General features: G+C 31.3%; 2 protein-coding genes across 4 annotated transcripts in view; one reads left to right on the top strand and one right to left on the bottom strand.

The window, feature by feature from the left end:
• Window positions 1-1,906: 1,906 nt before the first annotated feature.
• Arf79F (ADP-ribosylation factor 1) lies at window positions 1,907-9,082 on the bottom strand. 2 transcript variants are annotated; one of them, XM_074185133.1, is made up of 4 exons: window positions 8,944-9,082; window positions 8,366-8,529; window positions 8,083-8,192; window positions 1,907-3,275 (listed from the first exon to the last, which is right to left on the bottom strand). In XM_074185133.1, the coding sequence occupies exons 2-4, from the start codon at window positions 8,511-8,513 to the stop codon at window positions 2,985-2,987; spliced, it is 549 nt and encodes a 182-aa protein (XP_074041234.1). In that variant the 5' UTR covers window positions 8,514-8,529; window positions 8,944-9,082; the 3' UTR covers window positions 1,907-2,984. The 2 variants fall into 2 exon arrangements, with proteins under 2 accessions (XP_074041234.1, XP_023022958.1); XM_023167190.2 differs by lacking the exon at window positions 8,944-9,082 and adding an exon at window positions 8,762-8,876.
• Window positions 9,083-9,186: 104 nt separating this feature from the next.
• Window positions 9,187-18,742, top strand: part of LOC111511176 (tRNA (cytosine(72)-C(5))-methyltransferase NSUN6) — a 65,756-nt gene continuing 56,200 nt past the window's right edge. For both annotated transcript variants that reach the window (XM_074185131.1, XM_074185132.1), the window contains exons 1-3: window positions 9,187-9,319; window positions 9,381-9,512; window positions 10,650-10,839. In XM_074185131.1, the coding sequence (XP_074041232.1) occupies window positions 9,236-9,319; window positions 9,381-9,512; window positions 10,650-10,839 (406 nt within the window). In that variant the 5' untranslated portion in view covers window positions 9,187-9,235. The remainder of the gene's footprint in view (window positions 9,320-9,380; window positions 9,513-10,649; window positions 10,840-18,742) is intronic.

The following is an 18,742-nucleotide window of genomic DNA, read 5'->3' as shown; positions in this document are numbered from 1 at the left end:
CAGTAATATTCAAGAGATAGAGTGTCGGTTAAATTGTGGCAAAGTTGTGTATTTTAAAGACCTATTCAATGATGTAAAGTAATCGAATATAGCTCTTTTGGTTCTTGGGCCACCCCCATCTTTGAATTTTTAAATACGGACCTGTATTTTTTGTTGTAGTTTCAGGATCGTAGACGTTCACTCCATACTGAGAAATTAAATTCAATTTTATATTTTGAGATGTTTCGGTAATATTCGATTATAATTGTGTGAATTATTCCCTTTGAAATTACGGCCCTGGAAATTGGTTGACTGAGTTGAATAAAGCCATAATAGCAACTTTCACGTCTCCCTATGTATCGTAAAGTTTTTTTTAACTTTTAAGTACCTATTCATATTTTTTCATATTTCCATTGCTCTGAGCGTTTTCTAAAATTAACTTCGAATAAGAAAACCTTTTATGATTATCTGAAACATATCTACAACAAAAATATATTACATGTGTTTTGATGAGCAGAAAAAGAAATGATAGCAATAATAATATCCAAAACGAACACTATAATTGTAATGAAAATTGAAATGAAGTAATTTATATAGGTACCCAAAAAAATTATTGGCGCAATTGGAATCCTTCCATTTCGAGACATTTTTAAACTCGGTTTTTCATATTATTTATTGCCCTTAATACACTTATTTGCATTGTTGTGAAATCATCCAAAATCCTCAATCTCGAGTCTTCCACATTTTCTATCTCTCTGCCAGCGTAAATCCTATTTTTCAATGTCCCCCATAGAAAATAGTTCAAAATAATAAGATCTGGTGATCTTGCAGACCATCTTATTGTCCCATTATTTGTCTCGAAATGGAAGGACTTCAATTCGAACATTTATTGCACAATTAATTTTTTTGTGTATATAAATTACTTACTTCATTTCAATTTTCATTATAATTATAGTGTTTAGGATGTTATTATTGCTACCATTTTTTTTCTGCTCATCAAAACACATATATTTGTGTTGTAGATAATCATACAAGGTTTTCTTATTCGAAGTTCATAGTAGAAAACGCTCAGAGCAATGGAAAAATATGAATAGGTACCTAAAAATTAAAAAAAACTATACGATACATAGGGAGACGTGAAAGTTGCTATTGCGTTTTTATTCAACTCGGTAAACGAATTTTCAGGGCCGTAATTTAAAAGGGAATAATTCATACAATTATAATCGAATATTACCGAAAAATAAAATTGAAATTAATTTCAATTTTATTTTTCGGTAATATTCGATTATAATTGTATGAATTACAGGTCCGTATTAAAAAATTCAAAGATGAGGGTGGCCCAAGTCAGATGACACCCTGCATAAAAAATTAATGAATATATTCTGAGAGCACACATCAAGTGCCAATAGCAAAATGTAGACAGATTTCAATATGTCTGCGAATAAAGAAGATATAGGCAAAAAAATAATTTGAGATTTTTTGGTTTTTCCTGTATATCTCCAGAAGCAAAAGAGTTATATTCGATTTCTTAACATCATTGAATAGGTCTCTAAAATACGCAACTTTGCCATAATTTAACCGACACTCTACCTCTTATTGTTTACGAGATCCCCATGTACAGAAACAAATTTGAATAGTCCTGTATATATATATATATATATATATATATATATATATATTTACACACACATGAAATTCTTGGTTTGAATATTTGAGAAAGGGTTAATTTTTCAAGAAAGACCAGTAGATAATTGGGGGATGTTCATCACTATAAAGGTCAAGTAAAACATTCATTATAAAATGTAACCGTTTTCCTCACTTTCAGATTTCTATTTTTTTTTTGACGAAGATTTTGGTTTCATGAAATTCAGTTATGACTTTTAAGGCAAAGGGTTTCACTGGCATCTATGAAACAATAAAATAACAGTTTAATAGTATAAATTTATTTGATAATACAGCTGACAAACGGGGAATGTCCACGAAAAATGAAACATAACCTTTAAATAATCACTTACAATGTATCCTTACTCCACTGTTTGTCAAATAAAATTACGCCTCAAGATTTTTATAACTGATCGCAAGTAGAAATTACAAATTGAGAAGGAACGAATATATACACTGCAACACACACAGAATGGACAGATAATGAATTGATTTAGTTTTCAAATATTTAATCTCATTCAAGTTTTGGATGTGGAAAGCTGCGGGACTCGAGTCTTTCCAATCAAGCAACTAGACTTACCCTTCATCCTAGAAGTAAGTAGGGTTAAAATGAATAATAAAACATCGCATTTCCTCTCGAATTATTGTTAAACTGACCATACAAGAGCTCGTTAGAATAGTCCCAGCACAAGGTCAAATTCAAATAATTTTTTCGTCCATTGCGGGTGAGCCCCATTGTATGTACCCTAATTGAAATAATAAAATACTTTGAGCCAGGCCCAAGATATTTAAAAACATGTTCTTTTTTATTTTAAATACGAACAGCCTTACCATATGTTACAACGATACCTTTCACAGTAATTTTTATCCAAAAAATATTTATTTAAATACAAACGTCTACTGTACATTTAAACCTATTACAAAAACAGTTATGTTACAAAATAATCAGTTTTTCACCTGAAAGAAATAAATAAAAGTGACATATATATATAGAATGAGATTTAAACGCTGAGCATACCATTTTAGGGTATACATTCTTAAGGGTATTTCGTGGAGTAGTTTTCCCCTCATCATTTTCGAATGTATGTCATCACTTCATAGAAATTCAATATTACTATTAAGCTTTCAGGTAACAGCAGTTAAACTATTCATGATTTCCATTTAATTATAAACTTGTGGCGGTTTTGTGGTTATGACTCTTAACAATTCGAAAATAACCAGAACAAATCTAGAATATGACCTCAAGGCCAATACAACAGAAAAACCCTTAATTGCAACATATGGTATCATCAACACGACAGTACATGAACAGACACAGTTCTTCAACTGCGATTCACTTGCACTTAACGGTTGGCGTTCTTCAGTTGATTAGACAACCAATCCAGACCTTCATATAAACCATCCCCGCTCGTCGCGCATGTTGCTTGGATGTACCAGTTGCGGTTACGTAGTGAATGAAGTCCCAGCTTGTCTGTTATTTCAGCTGCATTCATGGCATTTGGCAAATCCTGTTTGTTGGCGAAGATGAGAAGTACAGCGTCTCGTAGTTCGTCTTCAGCCAACATGCGCATCAGTTCGTCTTTGGCTTCTGTGATACGCTCCCTATCATTGCTGTCAACTACGAATATTAGACCCTATAACAAACAATCTAATTTCGATTTAACTCCTCAAGACTGGGCATGAAAAAATGAGTGACGAGGAGAGAATTATGATGAGATACAAATATAAATAAAAACCACCTTTTCATACAGGGTGTCCCAGAACTATTTTTATTTAAATGCAGGAGGATATAGCTATCAACAAATTTTCTTCAATGAATGAATATATGATGTAATTGGCTAATACTTGATGAAAATGCATAACATATAACATAACATAGTAACACTTCATAGTGACATTTTCACTGTTCAGAGAAAATCTCAAAGTGTAACTTGAATATTATTATTGACATGAACGGTCAGAAATGTGAAATAACTTCTGCGATTCTGCCCCCAAAAGTTGTGCCACAACAGAAATGTTTTATCTGAAAATATTAATGAAGACACCATTTAAAAGAAACATGTCTTTATCTGAGTTTGCATTTGAAAAAATTTCAGTTGGATAAAATGAAACTGCTGGAATAACAAATACTCTAATATTATATAACCTCACGGTACATTTATAGTACATGTTAAATATATTTCATTAGTGAGTATTATTTTGTTTTTTCCCAACACTTTATTCTTTAAACTTTTTCCAAAGAATGATAATGATATAAACATTGGCATTAACTTGCCTTTCAATTAATTGATTACCGCCATCGTCATTTTCACAGTATTGCTAAAACACCTATGCTAAGACCCTACACTCCAGGATCTTGAATGTTTTATGGGGAATGAGAGATGCTGAATTTATCGGAAATATTGCTACAAGCTAATAAGCCTGATAGTTTCCTACGATCATCAAAGTACAACCATTTTTATCACAATGCGCCCAGCTATAGGGATATCATCCAATTTAGTAAACCATATACCACTTTCTTGTTGTTTTCATTATAAGATTTATTAGTGGACTGATGCACTTCCTATTTGGGAACCTGGAGATACTGCTTGCTTCAAAACACAGAATTCTTACCTGTCATAATTGGTAATCTGAATTCGCTTAGGACGTGGGGAGCGGCCATATCACTTCTGGATGCCGGAGAGACATATATCTATTTTAAAAATTAACAAGAGCATTCACGAAAGGTCAACATTGAAGAACCCCCAGGAGCAAATATTAAAAACTCTGAAAGAGCTGGTCATAGGACTGTTAGGGAAGAAAAAAAATAATATTACAGTGCATCCACAGTTTCTTTTAGATACAAACTGGAAAAAAACCTTACTTTCATGTGAACAATGAATTACATGAAAATAACTTTTTTCCACTCAATTTGTAGAACAATCATTCAATATGGAATTGAAAAGATATCATTCACAGGAACACTACACAATGTGATATATGAAAAAGTATTGAAATAAAATGTTACTTGAATGGAACACCGTCACCTTTTGAAGCTTCAGGACAAGACACTTTTCTCATCAGCTCCTCAGCACCGTTTTGAATAACGTTACTAAACGAATCACTTATTTATACCATAACATTGTGTCACCGGAAGAGGCAAATCTGCTTTTGTCACGATGACAGTTCATATACAATTCATAAAGATTGCAGTATGTCATATTACATTCATAAGTACACTACACATACAATCACTTAAATAAGTTATGTCAAAGAATCTGCAATATTTTTCAACCCAATTATGTAAAATTCTATAAATCACCAAGTCTTTCTCCTATGGTCCTATCATATTTATTTACAACCATGCTTAAACATAAATATTAGTGATTTTTTTTTAAATTTGCAATTATTGCCGATATGTCAAATTCTTTACTAATGAAGAGAGAACTGGAGTTAATTGAAAACAAAAGATTTTGAAAGATAATTTTCCAAATATATTGACACATTTAAAAAAATGAAAACTATGTTTGAAAAGATGAACGAACACAAATGAAAAAGTAGAACACTGAGAACAAACAGATCATCAATACACAAGAATTCATTCGCCTAGTTTAATGAGCTGTTGAATAAGTTGAATGTAATCAGTTCATTTCAATCTATTTATAGACATCAATTGAAAATAACATCAACTCTTTTGCACCAGAGCATGAAAGAGCTCTTTAGGAATTAATTGAAATAAATGTTACTGAGCAATAGAATAATCAAGCTGATGATGGTATAAATTTTGTCTGACAAAAAATTCTGGCAAATCATACCAGTTTTGTATCTACTAAATATCTTAAATACTTAGACAAAAATCAGTGGATACTGGCTTTTTGCAACATCCAGTATTACAATTGTTAGTAAGCTCAAAGTTCAAGTGGTTGAAGAGAGTCATTAGATTTTTGAGAAGGTACTTTTAATTTTCATTCACATGTACAAGTTTATTTCAATTATCGGTGAAACCTTAAAACAAATCTCAATATAAAAATGTGAAACAATTATTACGAAAATTTTTTAGTGAAATAAAAAAGTTATTAGTACTTGCTTATCTTGAATCATTCAATAGATAAAGTCTGGATGAGTAATATAAGTCAGAGTATAATGTGAGAAGACACCTTTCCCAACTATTTATTTTAAATCAAAGAAGGGAGTATTTATTATACACAAAATAATTTCAACACTTTTTTTTAGTATTTACTGTATACATCTGAAACTTATTATTTCTGATTCTGATCAATAAAGAGACTGGAAAAAATTAATAAAACATAAATGTTTGGTGGAAATATTATAAACAGGAATATATTGAATTATATTTATCCAGACAATAAGAGAAAACTGTTCAAAAATATTGATAATTTTTTGTGTATGAGCAAAAAGGGTTAAACACATGTTTTGATGATTTCTAAATGAAAAACTATTTTTTTTTTATTTAAACAGATTTGATTGCTTATACAAGACATATGAGTTAACTCTTTTTATCCAAACAGCAATGAAATCAAATTGATAGCAATCTAAATGTCAACAACTAAAATGGATTTAGAAATTGTACTGATAAAATAGACAAATTAATGAAAAAAATATTATTGAAAAGAATTCTTTATTCATTCTTTTAAGAAACTCAATTTTCATCAGAAAAGTTCTGGATAATTTTTTTTACACAAATTACGAAGCAAAATGAACTAAAGTTCCACTAATAGACAACTTCGGTAATAACAAAATATACACATGAAATTATGTCACCAGCCATTATTTGGATTGTTTTTACTGCTGTGTTTCAATTTACAACAATTCACAATCTACGAAATTCGAAACTAAAAAAAAAACTTAAAATTTGTCAGTGTATGTTTGAATAATGAGTTAACATCCCAGAGAAGTACCTATATCCATGAAGGCATTAAGTTTTTGGAAACAAAAAATATACCTAATACAATGAACCCTTTTCCTGAGAATAGTACAGCAAACGTGTCAAGAGAGGCAGCACTAGTAGTAAGGACAAACAATAAACTATTCACATGTAAAACAGTGTTATTTACGTAATATTAATTTATTATTTAAAAATATAAATCTGATATAAAAAATTATTTTGTGCTAGTATAATGCCAATAAAGCATTGCTGTTTTGCGAATTGTACGTCGGATATTCGATAACCTGAAGAAAGTGTTTTTTATACCATTTATAAAACCTCATAATAATGAGGTTAGATGTAAGAAATGGATACATGCTTCGAGAAGAGTGAATTTAACAGTGCAAAAAATAAATAAATATTCATATGTATGCTCTAAACATGAAATGAATAGTAAATTTTTCATAGGTAATTACCATTGATTAGAATGAGATATAACCTCAATCGTTTATTAAATTATATTCATTATATTCAATTAAATTTATATTCATTTATTAAATTATTTTCATTCATATTTCACTCGGAAATAAATCTGAAATTCATAATTGCTTTAAATTTCTTTTATTAGTTTGAATCTACCGCTCCCCTTTTACTAGAGTCTGTATACTAACCTCTCTATTAATTCACTTCTTTTTCCAGTTACTTTTAAATTACGGCATGCAAGCCAACGTTATAATGTTACAACATTGTTATCCTTTACAGTTGCAAATTTTAGTTTTGCTCCAGGAACATCTTCTTGTGTTAAAAACATTGTTTTTAAATTGTACTTTACCATATGTTTATATGAGGATTAGGCAGTGTTTGTCCCTACCTAACTACTAGCGCTGCCAGTGAGTGATTTTTCGTACTTCAGGAAAAAGGTTCATTGTGAGATACCCATCTCAAATGTTTGTGTTCACATTTATGTCTTAACTAACATTATTTCCCCATTTCCCTTTGAGAGAAGCAGCTGCTTTGAGCTAAAGTTTTTTGACAGTTAATATTCTGAACAGTATCTATTGGTACATTTATATTCTACCAAACCTTTACTGAAATAAAGTCAAAAAAGATTTTGTTTTATTCAATTAAAATGAGTACCAGTACTAAGGAACTGGTGATGATCCCAAAGAAAAGTTATATTTCTAGGATTGGTATACTAACACTTCTTAATAAAGTGTTTGTTACTTCCTTTAACAACATATTTGGTACCTCGTCAATAATCTGGTTGAAGTGAATACTTTTACCAATATTTTGACATTTGTTCATGGACTTTTTCAGATACATTTATTAGAGAAATTTCATAAATTGACATATGTTATGGTCTACATTTATGTTGACAGTGTTGACCTGTTCGAAATAATATTACAGATATATAAATCTTTCTTAAATGTTTAAATTGAACAATGACAAATAGTTTCAATTCTCATTTCAAGGAAATCAAAGCTATCGATTTGAATGTTTGAAAAAACAGAAATGGGCTCCCAATTCATTGTTAAATGGTATTGAAGCTGTAGATATAAACATAATCATTTATTTACCTGTGTATTTTGGAAATAGTGTCTCCATAATGGCCTAATTTTATCCTGACCACCAACATCCCACACTGTAAAGCTGATGTTCTTATATTCTACAGTTTCCACATTGAATCCTGTAATGAAAATAACATTTATGATCAATTTTGCACTGAATCATTTCAAGGCCATTGAACCATGACTCATATCATTACATTTTGATTACTTTGAAATGGAGAAAATTCAAAGCAGGAGGAATGCAATAATATACTTTTTGGTCATTTTCAAATGATTAAATGAAAATACTCACCAATTGTAGGTATAGTTGTAACAATTTCTCCTAGTTTAAGTTTATATAAAATAGTAGTTTTACCAGCAGCATCTAATCCTACCATCAATATCCTCATCTCTTTTTTGCCAAAAAGGCCTTTGAATAAATTTGCAAACACATTCCCCATAGTGATTGCTTATAACCTGTAAAGAATACATAAACAAATGTTAATACTGGATCATGTTTTTTGCTCACATATTATTGTGAATTAGACATCTAAATTTAGAACAAAGAAGAAATTGCAAAAATAAGGTTATTATCTGCAGAAAGTTGACATATTGATTAAATATTTGACTTATCACTTCAAAGATTATCCGTTCAGAATTTTAGAGAATTAAAGCAGGTTTATAACTATAATGCGATAAAAAAACTAACGCTGTCCTCAATTTCCAACACCAACTGATCGTTAAAAAACTTAAAATGCCGACTTCTGACTTGTTGTCACTTTTACAACTGAACCCCAAGTCCTCTCAAAGCAAATTTTGATTTATAGATAAAGCAAGAATTAATACAAAAATACTAAGACGCCAATATTTCATTTGTATATTGGTACATACCTCTTTTTTTCCAAAAACACTTCACACTTTCGAGTAACGTTAACACATTCACCTGTCCTCCCAAAAATTGTCGAATGTCAATATGGCGGACGTGGAAGAGAATCGCAGTTCGTGCCACGTCTTGGGAACCAGCATGTCGCATTGGTCAGCGCATGGCACGTGACCATGTACCAACTCTACCAACTTTACGCTTAACCTAACCTAAAAAATTGCATGAAAGTGTAATGATTTTAAAGCTTTGTTTGTGTTCCGTAATAACATTTTAGTGAACAGTGTCTCGTCAAATAATACCATGCCTTATCCAGAATCTCCTTTTCAAGAAATATTCGAATCAGAGTTGATTACTCATTCATCTGAAAAGAAATGTGGAACGACGGTAAGTTATTTTCTTATATGTTGGCAGAACTGGTCATCGGAACTTAGCGGGATCTTTCCAGATTTCAAATGAAGAGTTACAGAAAATTTTGAAATGGTTGTGCTCTTTTCCAAAAATCAGTTCGTACAGGGTGAATACTTTGAAGTGCATACCTAAAGATGTTTTGGACTTGATCAATAAATATTGTGAAGAGGTAAATACATTCACGTATACACTACACTGTCAAACTATACTGTGTGACTCACTTTCTATTGACAGGGGCGGATCCACTAAAGTATTTGTTGGGGGTAAAGGAAAAAATGCAATATTAAATTTCTCACCATTTCATGTACTCTCGCCTCGCGTTCTATCCTATTACTCAAAACAAAATGCTCTTTTAAACTTTTTTTTGAGGATTATTGAATCAGCAACGATTTTTATAAAATCGTGTCTTCGAAGACTTCATCTGACAGATTTTATTTGTATGATAAGTGTCATTTTTTCTAATCAAAAATAAATAAGATGTTGATTTAATTATATTTTGTTACAATTTTTTTGGTACCTCCAGTATGAAATTTAAACCAGTTCTTCTGCAGTTATCTGTACCAAGAACAAGGATGAAAGAAATCATTGAATATATAATTGATTTTGTGAGAACTGATTCTCCCACTTTATTGTAAAAGTTTTTCAGTAAGCAATGATGGATATAGAGTACAGTAAATATACCTACTCACAATAAAAATTATGCTGCAATTATAGGAGCTCTCAAATCCATGATAAAAGAAACGACCTTTCGATTTTTAGGGTGTTTGAAATGGAACCTTTATCATTGATCATGATAGGTACACTTTGCTTCTTCATGATTTTCGTAAGCGTTCAAGACTTTAGTGGCATGTATCGGTCTCAGTTTCAAGCAATAACTTTTATCCAATCACCGCACTCCAAGGATGTTGAGCAACACTAGGCTTTTCTGGTCTATGAAATTGAATATATAAGCTACATGTTAGAATGACTTTTAGCGTCTTGTTTAGTCCGACTAACATACTTTGTGTTGCGGTTCTCAGAGCTTTTTTAATGAATTGCGTGTTGTTAAATGCTGAATTAATTTTATGCCAGAGGTTTTTATTCTTTTCATATCACAAAACATGTATCGATTCATTTATTCACATGGATGAAATATATATGCTTAGAAATCAACTTTTTATTCGTGCTACATTTTCAGTTTTTCATGAGTTGATTTCATATTGCAAAGATTCAACGTGTCTGTGCGATAGTTTGTTTTTATTAGAAAAGTGAGTCACACAAGTATACAGCAAGTTTAAATTATTTGAAAATTGCATTTTTTCAATAGGAACTGGACAAACAACCCAAAGTGGAAATTCATCCTTCACTTTCAAACGTTATTATTATTATTCATAGTGACCCTAACGAAAGTATCATCGAGAAACACGAGAACGAAGTCATCATTGATACTGATTGTGCTTCTGCTGTATTAAGAGGGGCTCACATATATGCACCAGGAGTAATAGGAATGCTGTCAGGTAGAATTATTCAATTCATTTATTGGTTTTTCAGGTGAATCTTATTTATTTAACAAATACTGATATTTACATATTCCTTTAATAGTTTTTCATACTTATTGCACTCGTGAAATACACTACTCCCTAGTGAAATCTTTATTATTTTTGCGTTATGAGCTAAGATTTGAAATTTGAAATACTGATAACAAAGCACTGTTGTACAAAGTTAGACCTAAAATTTGTATCTAGTATAGTTCAAATATTTCAAACTACCAGTTGTTCTTGATTATACAGGGTGACTCATGGTCGGTAGTAAGTTGGACGATTCTTGAAAACTCAACTCAGGATTTTTCTGAAAATTTCACATCTTACATTTCCTCACCTGCACCAGGAAAAATGATTGAAATTTACTTCGGAATTTTCATTTCGAACGAAAAAAATTACTTCAGTTTTATTGAAAATATACTTTCTCTATTGAATAATTCACATCCCCGAGTGTAATTTCAGTAGGCAATGTACTTTTCATTGAGAATTAAATATTCATCTAATATATGTGTGAAATCATAACGTATTATTTCTTGTGAAGAGAATTACTAACTGGACGATGGGTATTCCCCCTTAGTGAAATGTAAATTTTCGCCATCTCTTTATCGAATGTAAAATTACGCTTGTATTTGTGAGCGATTATTGTATTGTTCATTCTTGTCTACAGAAGCGCATCGGTTTGTCTGACGTGTGCATTAGAATATTTTTGTTGTTGGTGAAAATAAGTAAAGGTGAGTACATTTTTTGTAAAATTTCAATAACTAGTCCAATAAACAGATGAATTCATTGAGTTTTTTCGTTATGCATTATAGAGTGTTTTTTATTATAAGTATATCCTAACCTCACATCGCGAATTATTTTATACTGCATGGAATAGTACAACATATTTTAAATGATTTTATTTAATTTTTATCGTTGTTTTAATAAAATATATTACAGAAGATATATTTGAAAATGTTTGTGATAATTACTGAATGGTATTGAGAAAAAGAGATATACTCGATAGTGAGGCGTGACTCATCAGTGACGCCTTATGCACGATCCATTTTAAAAATGAATTTCGATGAGGAGTAAAGTTTCGTATTGGTGGTTGTAAATATCGGACAATGTTAAATCGTAATTTCATTCACCTAAAAAATATCTGAACGTTTTATTCGTATCTCTCATAATTTTGGATAAATTTGAGGATTTGTGATTCTTATTATTGAACTTGAAAACATTTTTGCGATAGGAGGCAAGTTGGAACTCAAAATTGAAAGAATCGAGAAACACTTTAGGACCTTTCTGTTTCTGTTGAAAAGGTGAACAAAACACTTCATCACCACTTCATACCATAGCATTATAGTCATATTTGCTATATTTCAGAAAATGTTGCAAAACATTTGGAAAATCTAATTTTGTATTCAAACGGTTGAATATGTATCAACATTTTTTGAGAAATATTAATATTGAAGTCTATGATATCCATGAGAAAGGTCATACGTCAAATGCATAGTTCAGGAATTATTGCCTCGAAATGCTTTCTGCGTGAGATCGGAAAAGGTCAAGTTGGTACTTAAAACTAAAAATATCGAAAATACTCATACACATTTTTTTGCTATTGAGAATGAGAATAACATAATGCTACAGTTCAGGGAATATTGCTTAAAAATTGTAAAATTGAAAAAATTCCATTTTGCGTACCTAAAAAGAATTTTTATAGATCATTTATGTTTTTCTGAACGAGTCCCAATAGAACATTGTCATTTGTTTGCAAGTTTTTATTTTGTATTCTTATTGTCATTTCCCATTATTGGTTTTGGAGGTTAGTGGAAGAGCCAACCTGTAGTGCTCTGCACTGGTTTGGAACTTCGCTTTTTGGCTGTTATTTTATATTTCATCTAACAAAGACCATTATTATTGAAAGAGGTCAATATGAGTCTTTTTTGCAAAGGTGGGAATACTTTCTAAATTAAAATTTAATTTTTCATCCTCTTTGAAACTTTTTCGGTTACGGGAAACAAGTTGGAACTAAAAACATGTTTTTATTGACACAAATAAATGAACATAATACGATTCACAATTTTACCATATTTGTTCGGGACATGTTGGTCAGAAACTGAGAAAATTGGAAGTTATTGTCTCAAAATGCTCAATAGACTGAAAATGTAATCAACTTTGAAAAGCTTCGGCGATGGAAGATCTTTTGGAACATTTTTTGTATGCTTTCATAAGACAAACTAAAAAGTTTTTTTTTTTGTGAATTCCATGAATCAGAAATTATTTTCGAAATACTTCAAAATCGAGGAATTCAATAAGAATTGTCTCAAAATTTTTAATTGATCTGAAAAATTTCATCAACCGGAAACAAGTTAAACTTAAAACTGGATATTTCGAAGAGACACATAGTGCTTTTTTATTGCTCCCAATAAACAGAACATTTGAACACAGTTTTGTGATAGCTGCTTCATTTGAATACCCAGAAAAAGTGTATGAGGAATAAATGAAATATTTCCTATTTTCATGAATTTGGTAATAATAATGAAATAATAAAAAAGGGAGGTGTTGTTTGGATTTCTGGAAACTTTGGTGAGAAATAACGGAGATGATAAGATGTATATCTTTTTTTTCCAGATATGTCTGCACTACATGAATATAGTTGTGAAACTTGCTCAGAAAAATGTCAACTGTTGAGTAACTACAATGTCCATCAAGACTTCATAGATTCTTATCGAATTGTTCTTACAAAATTGCGAGGAGGGCTGTTATAGACGCTTCAATTCATACAAAACTTTCTATATGCATATATACATTGTCATAGAGAAACTCACTGTTAATGATGGTACCACCAATTTGATTGATGCACTGAAGCAGTGCTATGGATGTTTTTATATATTCAATATGAAATACCCCGAGAGAGCTTTATCAACAATGGAATTTCTGCATATTTCATTGATAGATATTTCAAGAAAACACATCCTAGCACCGGGACCAAAGTCAGAACTTCTGGAACGAACAAAAATAGCGTGACAAAGTTTTTGAAGAAATTTGCAGAGTTTATTACCAAAGTAAGTATAACTGTATTTTTGTATATAGTAGTTTTTCTCTCGGAATGTGTGTTCGTCAACTCACTGTGTTTTTGAGATGACTTAGAATTGTTAAATGTTTAAAAAATCTTTTAGATTTCTAAACCTATTCATTAGATGATATTTGATTTCTCTTTCAGGATAATAACGGCAATTGAGGAAAAAAGAAAAAGAAATATTACTTTCATTTCTCTTTCCACCATGAGCACCACCATGAGCAAGAAAGAAAATGTGTTAATTTGAAGAAAATGGTTTTATATTTTGTACTGTTATTTGATTTTTTTGAAAAAATGAAAAAAAAAATTTTTGTAGAATTTCATTTCAAGAATGTACATGAACTTATCTTATCTATCCATATTTTCTTTAATATATCATTGTGTAATATGTCTTGTGCATTCAATTATCTAAGTTATAAGGAAAAATGGCCACTTAAGAGTCAAGAGTCAACATACGACTGAGGTATCATGGTCTTCAAAACTAATCTGAATACGCACCTTCTTAGAACGGAATATCCCAAGGTAATATAACCCATAAATGAAAAATTACACCGTGAAATTTTATCAGAGTATAGAATTCCACTGTGACATTATATAAGAGTGTAAAATTCTACTGTAAAATTCTGTCAAGAGTGTAATATCTCGATATAAATTTATATCGCAAATTTACCCTATAAAGTTTTATTTCAACACAAAGGTACACTCAAAATGAAAAATTACACTGAAAAATTCCACACTTGTCTTCGGGGTAGAATTACAAAATAATATTCCGCATGGAATGTGAGATCACACACGAAAGTAATTTCTTGCTAATATGGGCGGTAATTAAATTGCCACCGGTACCGGTGGAAATTTTTTTACCAGTGTGTTCTATCGATCTAAAATATTTTCAGCATTGCGGCGTTGCTACTTCCATCAAAAAGTCTTCGATGTTTTTAAATAGAACACCTCGTATATTAAACATTTTTGTAATCGCTCTTTTATTATAATAATTTTTTGTTAATAATGTCCTATACCTATCTTTATCGGTTTTCGAGATAAAAAAAATTGTGCTAAATATAGTCCAAAACATAGCCCTAATTGTACTCAAGAATATCAGTATTATCAACTGATGAAAAGTTAGTATTTTGATGATAGTATGGACAAACTCGAAATATTTAATCAACACCAAAAATCTACTCCATATCATACAGGGCTTGCTAAAATTACTATTATTTCCATTATGCATAAAAGTGGTCAACATTTCATTTTTCAAACGAAACCCCCTGTATATTACTCGATAAATTGAAAGATGATGAAAAATATTTCAAGATGATATATCATGTCCCTATACCTAAATCATGAAATTTTCCTAATACAGTCACTTCTTCTGGAAACATTGTTTTGTTAAGAATTTGGTTTTAGGTAGCAGGTATAGGGTTTGATTACTTTTATAAGTAATTCACAAATAATTATCGACGACGGTGTTTCAAAACATCTTTCGAAATTAATGCAAATATCGATTATTCAAACGAAGTTCTTGTGAATTTATTTACTACACATGGAGAAAGTGATCAAATCATTGTCAGAACTTGCAGAAAATTCAATCAAATGTATCCTGAATCGCCACCAATGAACGAGAGAAAGTTTGTAATATTACAAAATAATTTCCTTGATATCTATCAGTTCACTCCTTAATCAAAACGATCGTCATCTGAGTGGAGATCATCTGGTGAACCCCGTCCAAAGCGCCCGAAAGCACAACAATCGGCTGGAAAGGTTATAACCTCGGTATTTGTGGATGTGCGTGGTGTAATATTCATCGACTATCTTGAGAAGGGAAATACCATGAACAGTGAATATTATATAGCGTTATTGGAGCGTTTAAAAGCCGAAATTGCAAAGAAACGACCGCATACGGCAAAGAAAAACATTTTGTTTCATGAAGACAACGCACCGTGTCACAAATCAATCAAAACAATGGCAAAACTACATGAATTGAACTTTGAATTGCTCCCTCATCCACCGTGTTCGCCAGATTTGGCTCCCAGCGACTACTGCCATGGCTGTTCGTCGACCTAAAAAAATGCTCAACGGTAAGAAATTTCGCTCGAATGAAGAGGTTATTGCTGAAACTGTGGCCTATTTTGAGGCAAAAGATGAATCGTTCTACAAAAGTGGTATTGAAATGTTAAAGCGGAGCTGGAATGATTGTGTGGCTCATGATAGACATTACGTTGATGAATAAAGCCAATTTTGAACAAACAAAACGCGTTTTCTCTCTTAGGCCCGGGACTTTTCCGCCCATGTGTTATCTAAATGCGTTTTCTTCTGCATTGGAATGAATCATAACAAAAATTCAAAATGTATGCTCAGGTTATTCTCGTCTATTATTCAATTGGATGACCCCAGCCTGAAGCTACCTGGAACATCTTGTACATACCCTGTAGAATATTTGAATGTAAGGTCGTTAATGTGAACACAAGAGTAACGTTGAATAGTTGAATAACCGCATGAATATGAATGAACAAATTACAGGAACACCATACACTCAAAAATATAGGCAACTTACTATACAACTCTCTTGATTGTGAATTGCATAGTGTGAGATGAATTATATATTTCTAGAGTTAGGTTTATATCGACACCCCAAAGAACAAGGTTGTAACTCATATTCAACAACTTTCGAGGAAAGGCAAAAAACCGTAAAAAATATTTTGTAAAAATTATAATAAAAAAATGTTTAATTTTAACGCTTTGGAACAACCGTATATTATTTAGATGGATTATTTCCAAGTGTTTGTATATTTTTCAATATTTCTCAAGTCATTAGAAAAGCGAAATTCACAGACATACAACCCTCACTGTTTTCATGATTTTTTGAGGAATAAGGTTGTAACTCATTGATACAACCTTTCTAAAAGCATTTTTATCTGTGTTTTCAAATTTGACTATTTAAAAGGTTGTATGTTTTATTTAAACATTGTATTCTTTGAAATAACTCTGGCTCGTGCGATATAATTTTCACAAATTTTGGTTTAGATAGAAGGTAAAACTGTTTTTATGATGTTTTATTAAAAACCAACAAATTCAGACAAAAACAAAACATTCTTCTGGGAAAAACAAAATCTTAAACTCTAACATTTACTTAAAGTACAACAACATTATTCTGAATCTGAAGAAGGGTCTTGGGCAACTCCATCAATATATTTTAAATTCTTGTAATAATTGTGGTACAATTCTGGAATGGCTTTTGAATTGCAAAGGCTGTTTAAATCTTTGTACTTAGCTTTGGAAATAGGTAGGGGACCTTTGTAGGCTGAGGGGATAATAGTGGTAGCATCAGGTAAGTTCTGTGTTTTTGCCAAGTTCCTGGAGGATTTTTTGCCTTGTTTTTTTTTCTAAATCAATTTGGTAGGAAATTTCAGATAACAAATCATAGTGTGAATAGTAGTGATCCATTTATCAGTTATATCTAAAGTATCGACAAACATCTTTTTACATATCTGAATTTTTTTGCCATCGATACAAAATGAGTACCTATAAGTCCAGTGACGCCTGGATGTTTCAATTTTCTGCAGCAGAACATACTTTTTGGACATTTTTTCTACATTTCTGCTTACAAATTCCACTTGTTTGTTATGATCACCAAGGGCCCAAAAATCAGTGAATATTTTAGTTCTCATTGCAACAGACACATTTTCAGAGCATTTTTTTTTACATTTCTCATTACAGCCTTGCTTCATTTGCCGCACATTTTTTAATTTACCACCCTTATTTATGAATTCCTCTCCTGCATGTTTCTTTCTCTTTTGTATATTAGTTTTCCAATTTTCAGGATTTCTCTTTCTCTTACGCCCAGGATTAGATTTTTTTGACATATTCCTCTTAGTATTCTTTTTCGCATCGTCATCTTGTGTAGTAGTGAACGCCACTGCATTCAAAGGCGAACTTGTACTTGGCTGAATAATATCACGAACACTTTCTGCGGGAATGTCATTTAATTCCTCTTCTTCTTGCCAGCAGTCTTTTTCGGAACCACCATTTTCTGAAAACCAATAGATCAATCAGCTGAAGTGGAAGAATAAAATAATTATTGTCTTACCATCATGGGACGGAACATACTCTGACACATCTGGGGAAAAAGGTTCTTTCTCCCGGCTAGATGCCGATTCGCAATATGCAGATAGAAAGTTACTGCGGCGTGGTCGTAGATTTTATTTAAATTGAAATAGTTCCTCGCCATTTTGAATGATTGTTTCGGGGTCTATAACTGAACTTCTATCTGAATACGATTGGTCATCGGCACCGAAACTCACTTCTGAAAAACAAAAATAAATATGACAATGTATGCATTCACGATACGATATTAAAATAAAAAGTGTGAACATAAAATGAAAAAAGTGAGGTTAAGAATGAGAAAAACTACTTACTTGTCGAATAACTTGTTTTTTCACTGTCCTTTAGAGCCATTTCTAATAGTTTCTTACTGAGCTGCCCACCGCAATGCATTTTGTAAATATTATTTAATCACAATTCCAAAAACGAACAGAAAAAACTAATATCACACACGCTGTCAACAGGTAAACGAATGTTGGTCTGGTGAGAACAAAGCAGTAACTCCGCAAGCATCCAAGAATTTGAAGGAGAAATTCATGCAATAAGGTTGTGACCCGATTTGTATTTTGTTTTTCAAAAATAGTCCCAAAAATTATGCGAAGAACAAAGTTGTATCTATTTTAACATCTTTGTTTCCAAATATTCGATAATAATATCAGATTTGAAGAAAGACGTATTATTTATTACATTCTTTTTAACGTTGAATCACAAAATGTAATA

This window comes from Leptinotarsa decemlineata, unplaced genomic scaffold (assembly GCF_025532065.1).
Source record: "Leptinotarsa decemlineata unplaced genomic scaffold, Ldec_3_MD MMD2_tig00026363_RagTag_RagTag, whole genome shotgun sequence".
Taxonomy (NCBI): domain Eukaryota; kingdom Metazoa; phylum Arthropoda; class Insecta; order Coleoptera; family Chrysomelidae; genus Leptinotarsa; species Leptinotarsa decemlineata.
This window is presented reverse-complemented; position numbering and strand designations above follow the sequence as displayed.

Coding starts and splice junctions, on each gene's coding strand:
- Arf79F (XM_074185133.1), bottom strand. CDS start 8,513: ATGGGGAATGTGTTTGCAAATTTATTCAAAGGCCTTTTTGGCAAAAAA. Junction 8,193..8,365: donor TACAACTATACCTACAATTG/GTGAGTATTTTC, acceptor TTTTCATTACAG/GATTCAATGTGGAAACTGTA. Junction 3,276..8,082: donor ACTATTTCCAAAATACACAG/GTAAATAAATGA, acceptor TGTTTGTTATAG/GGTCTAATATTCGTAGTTGA.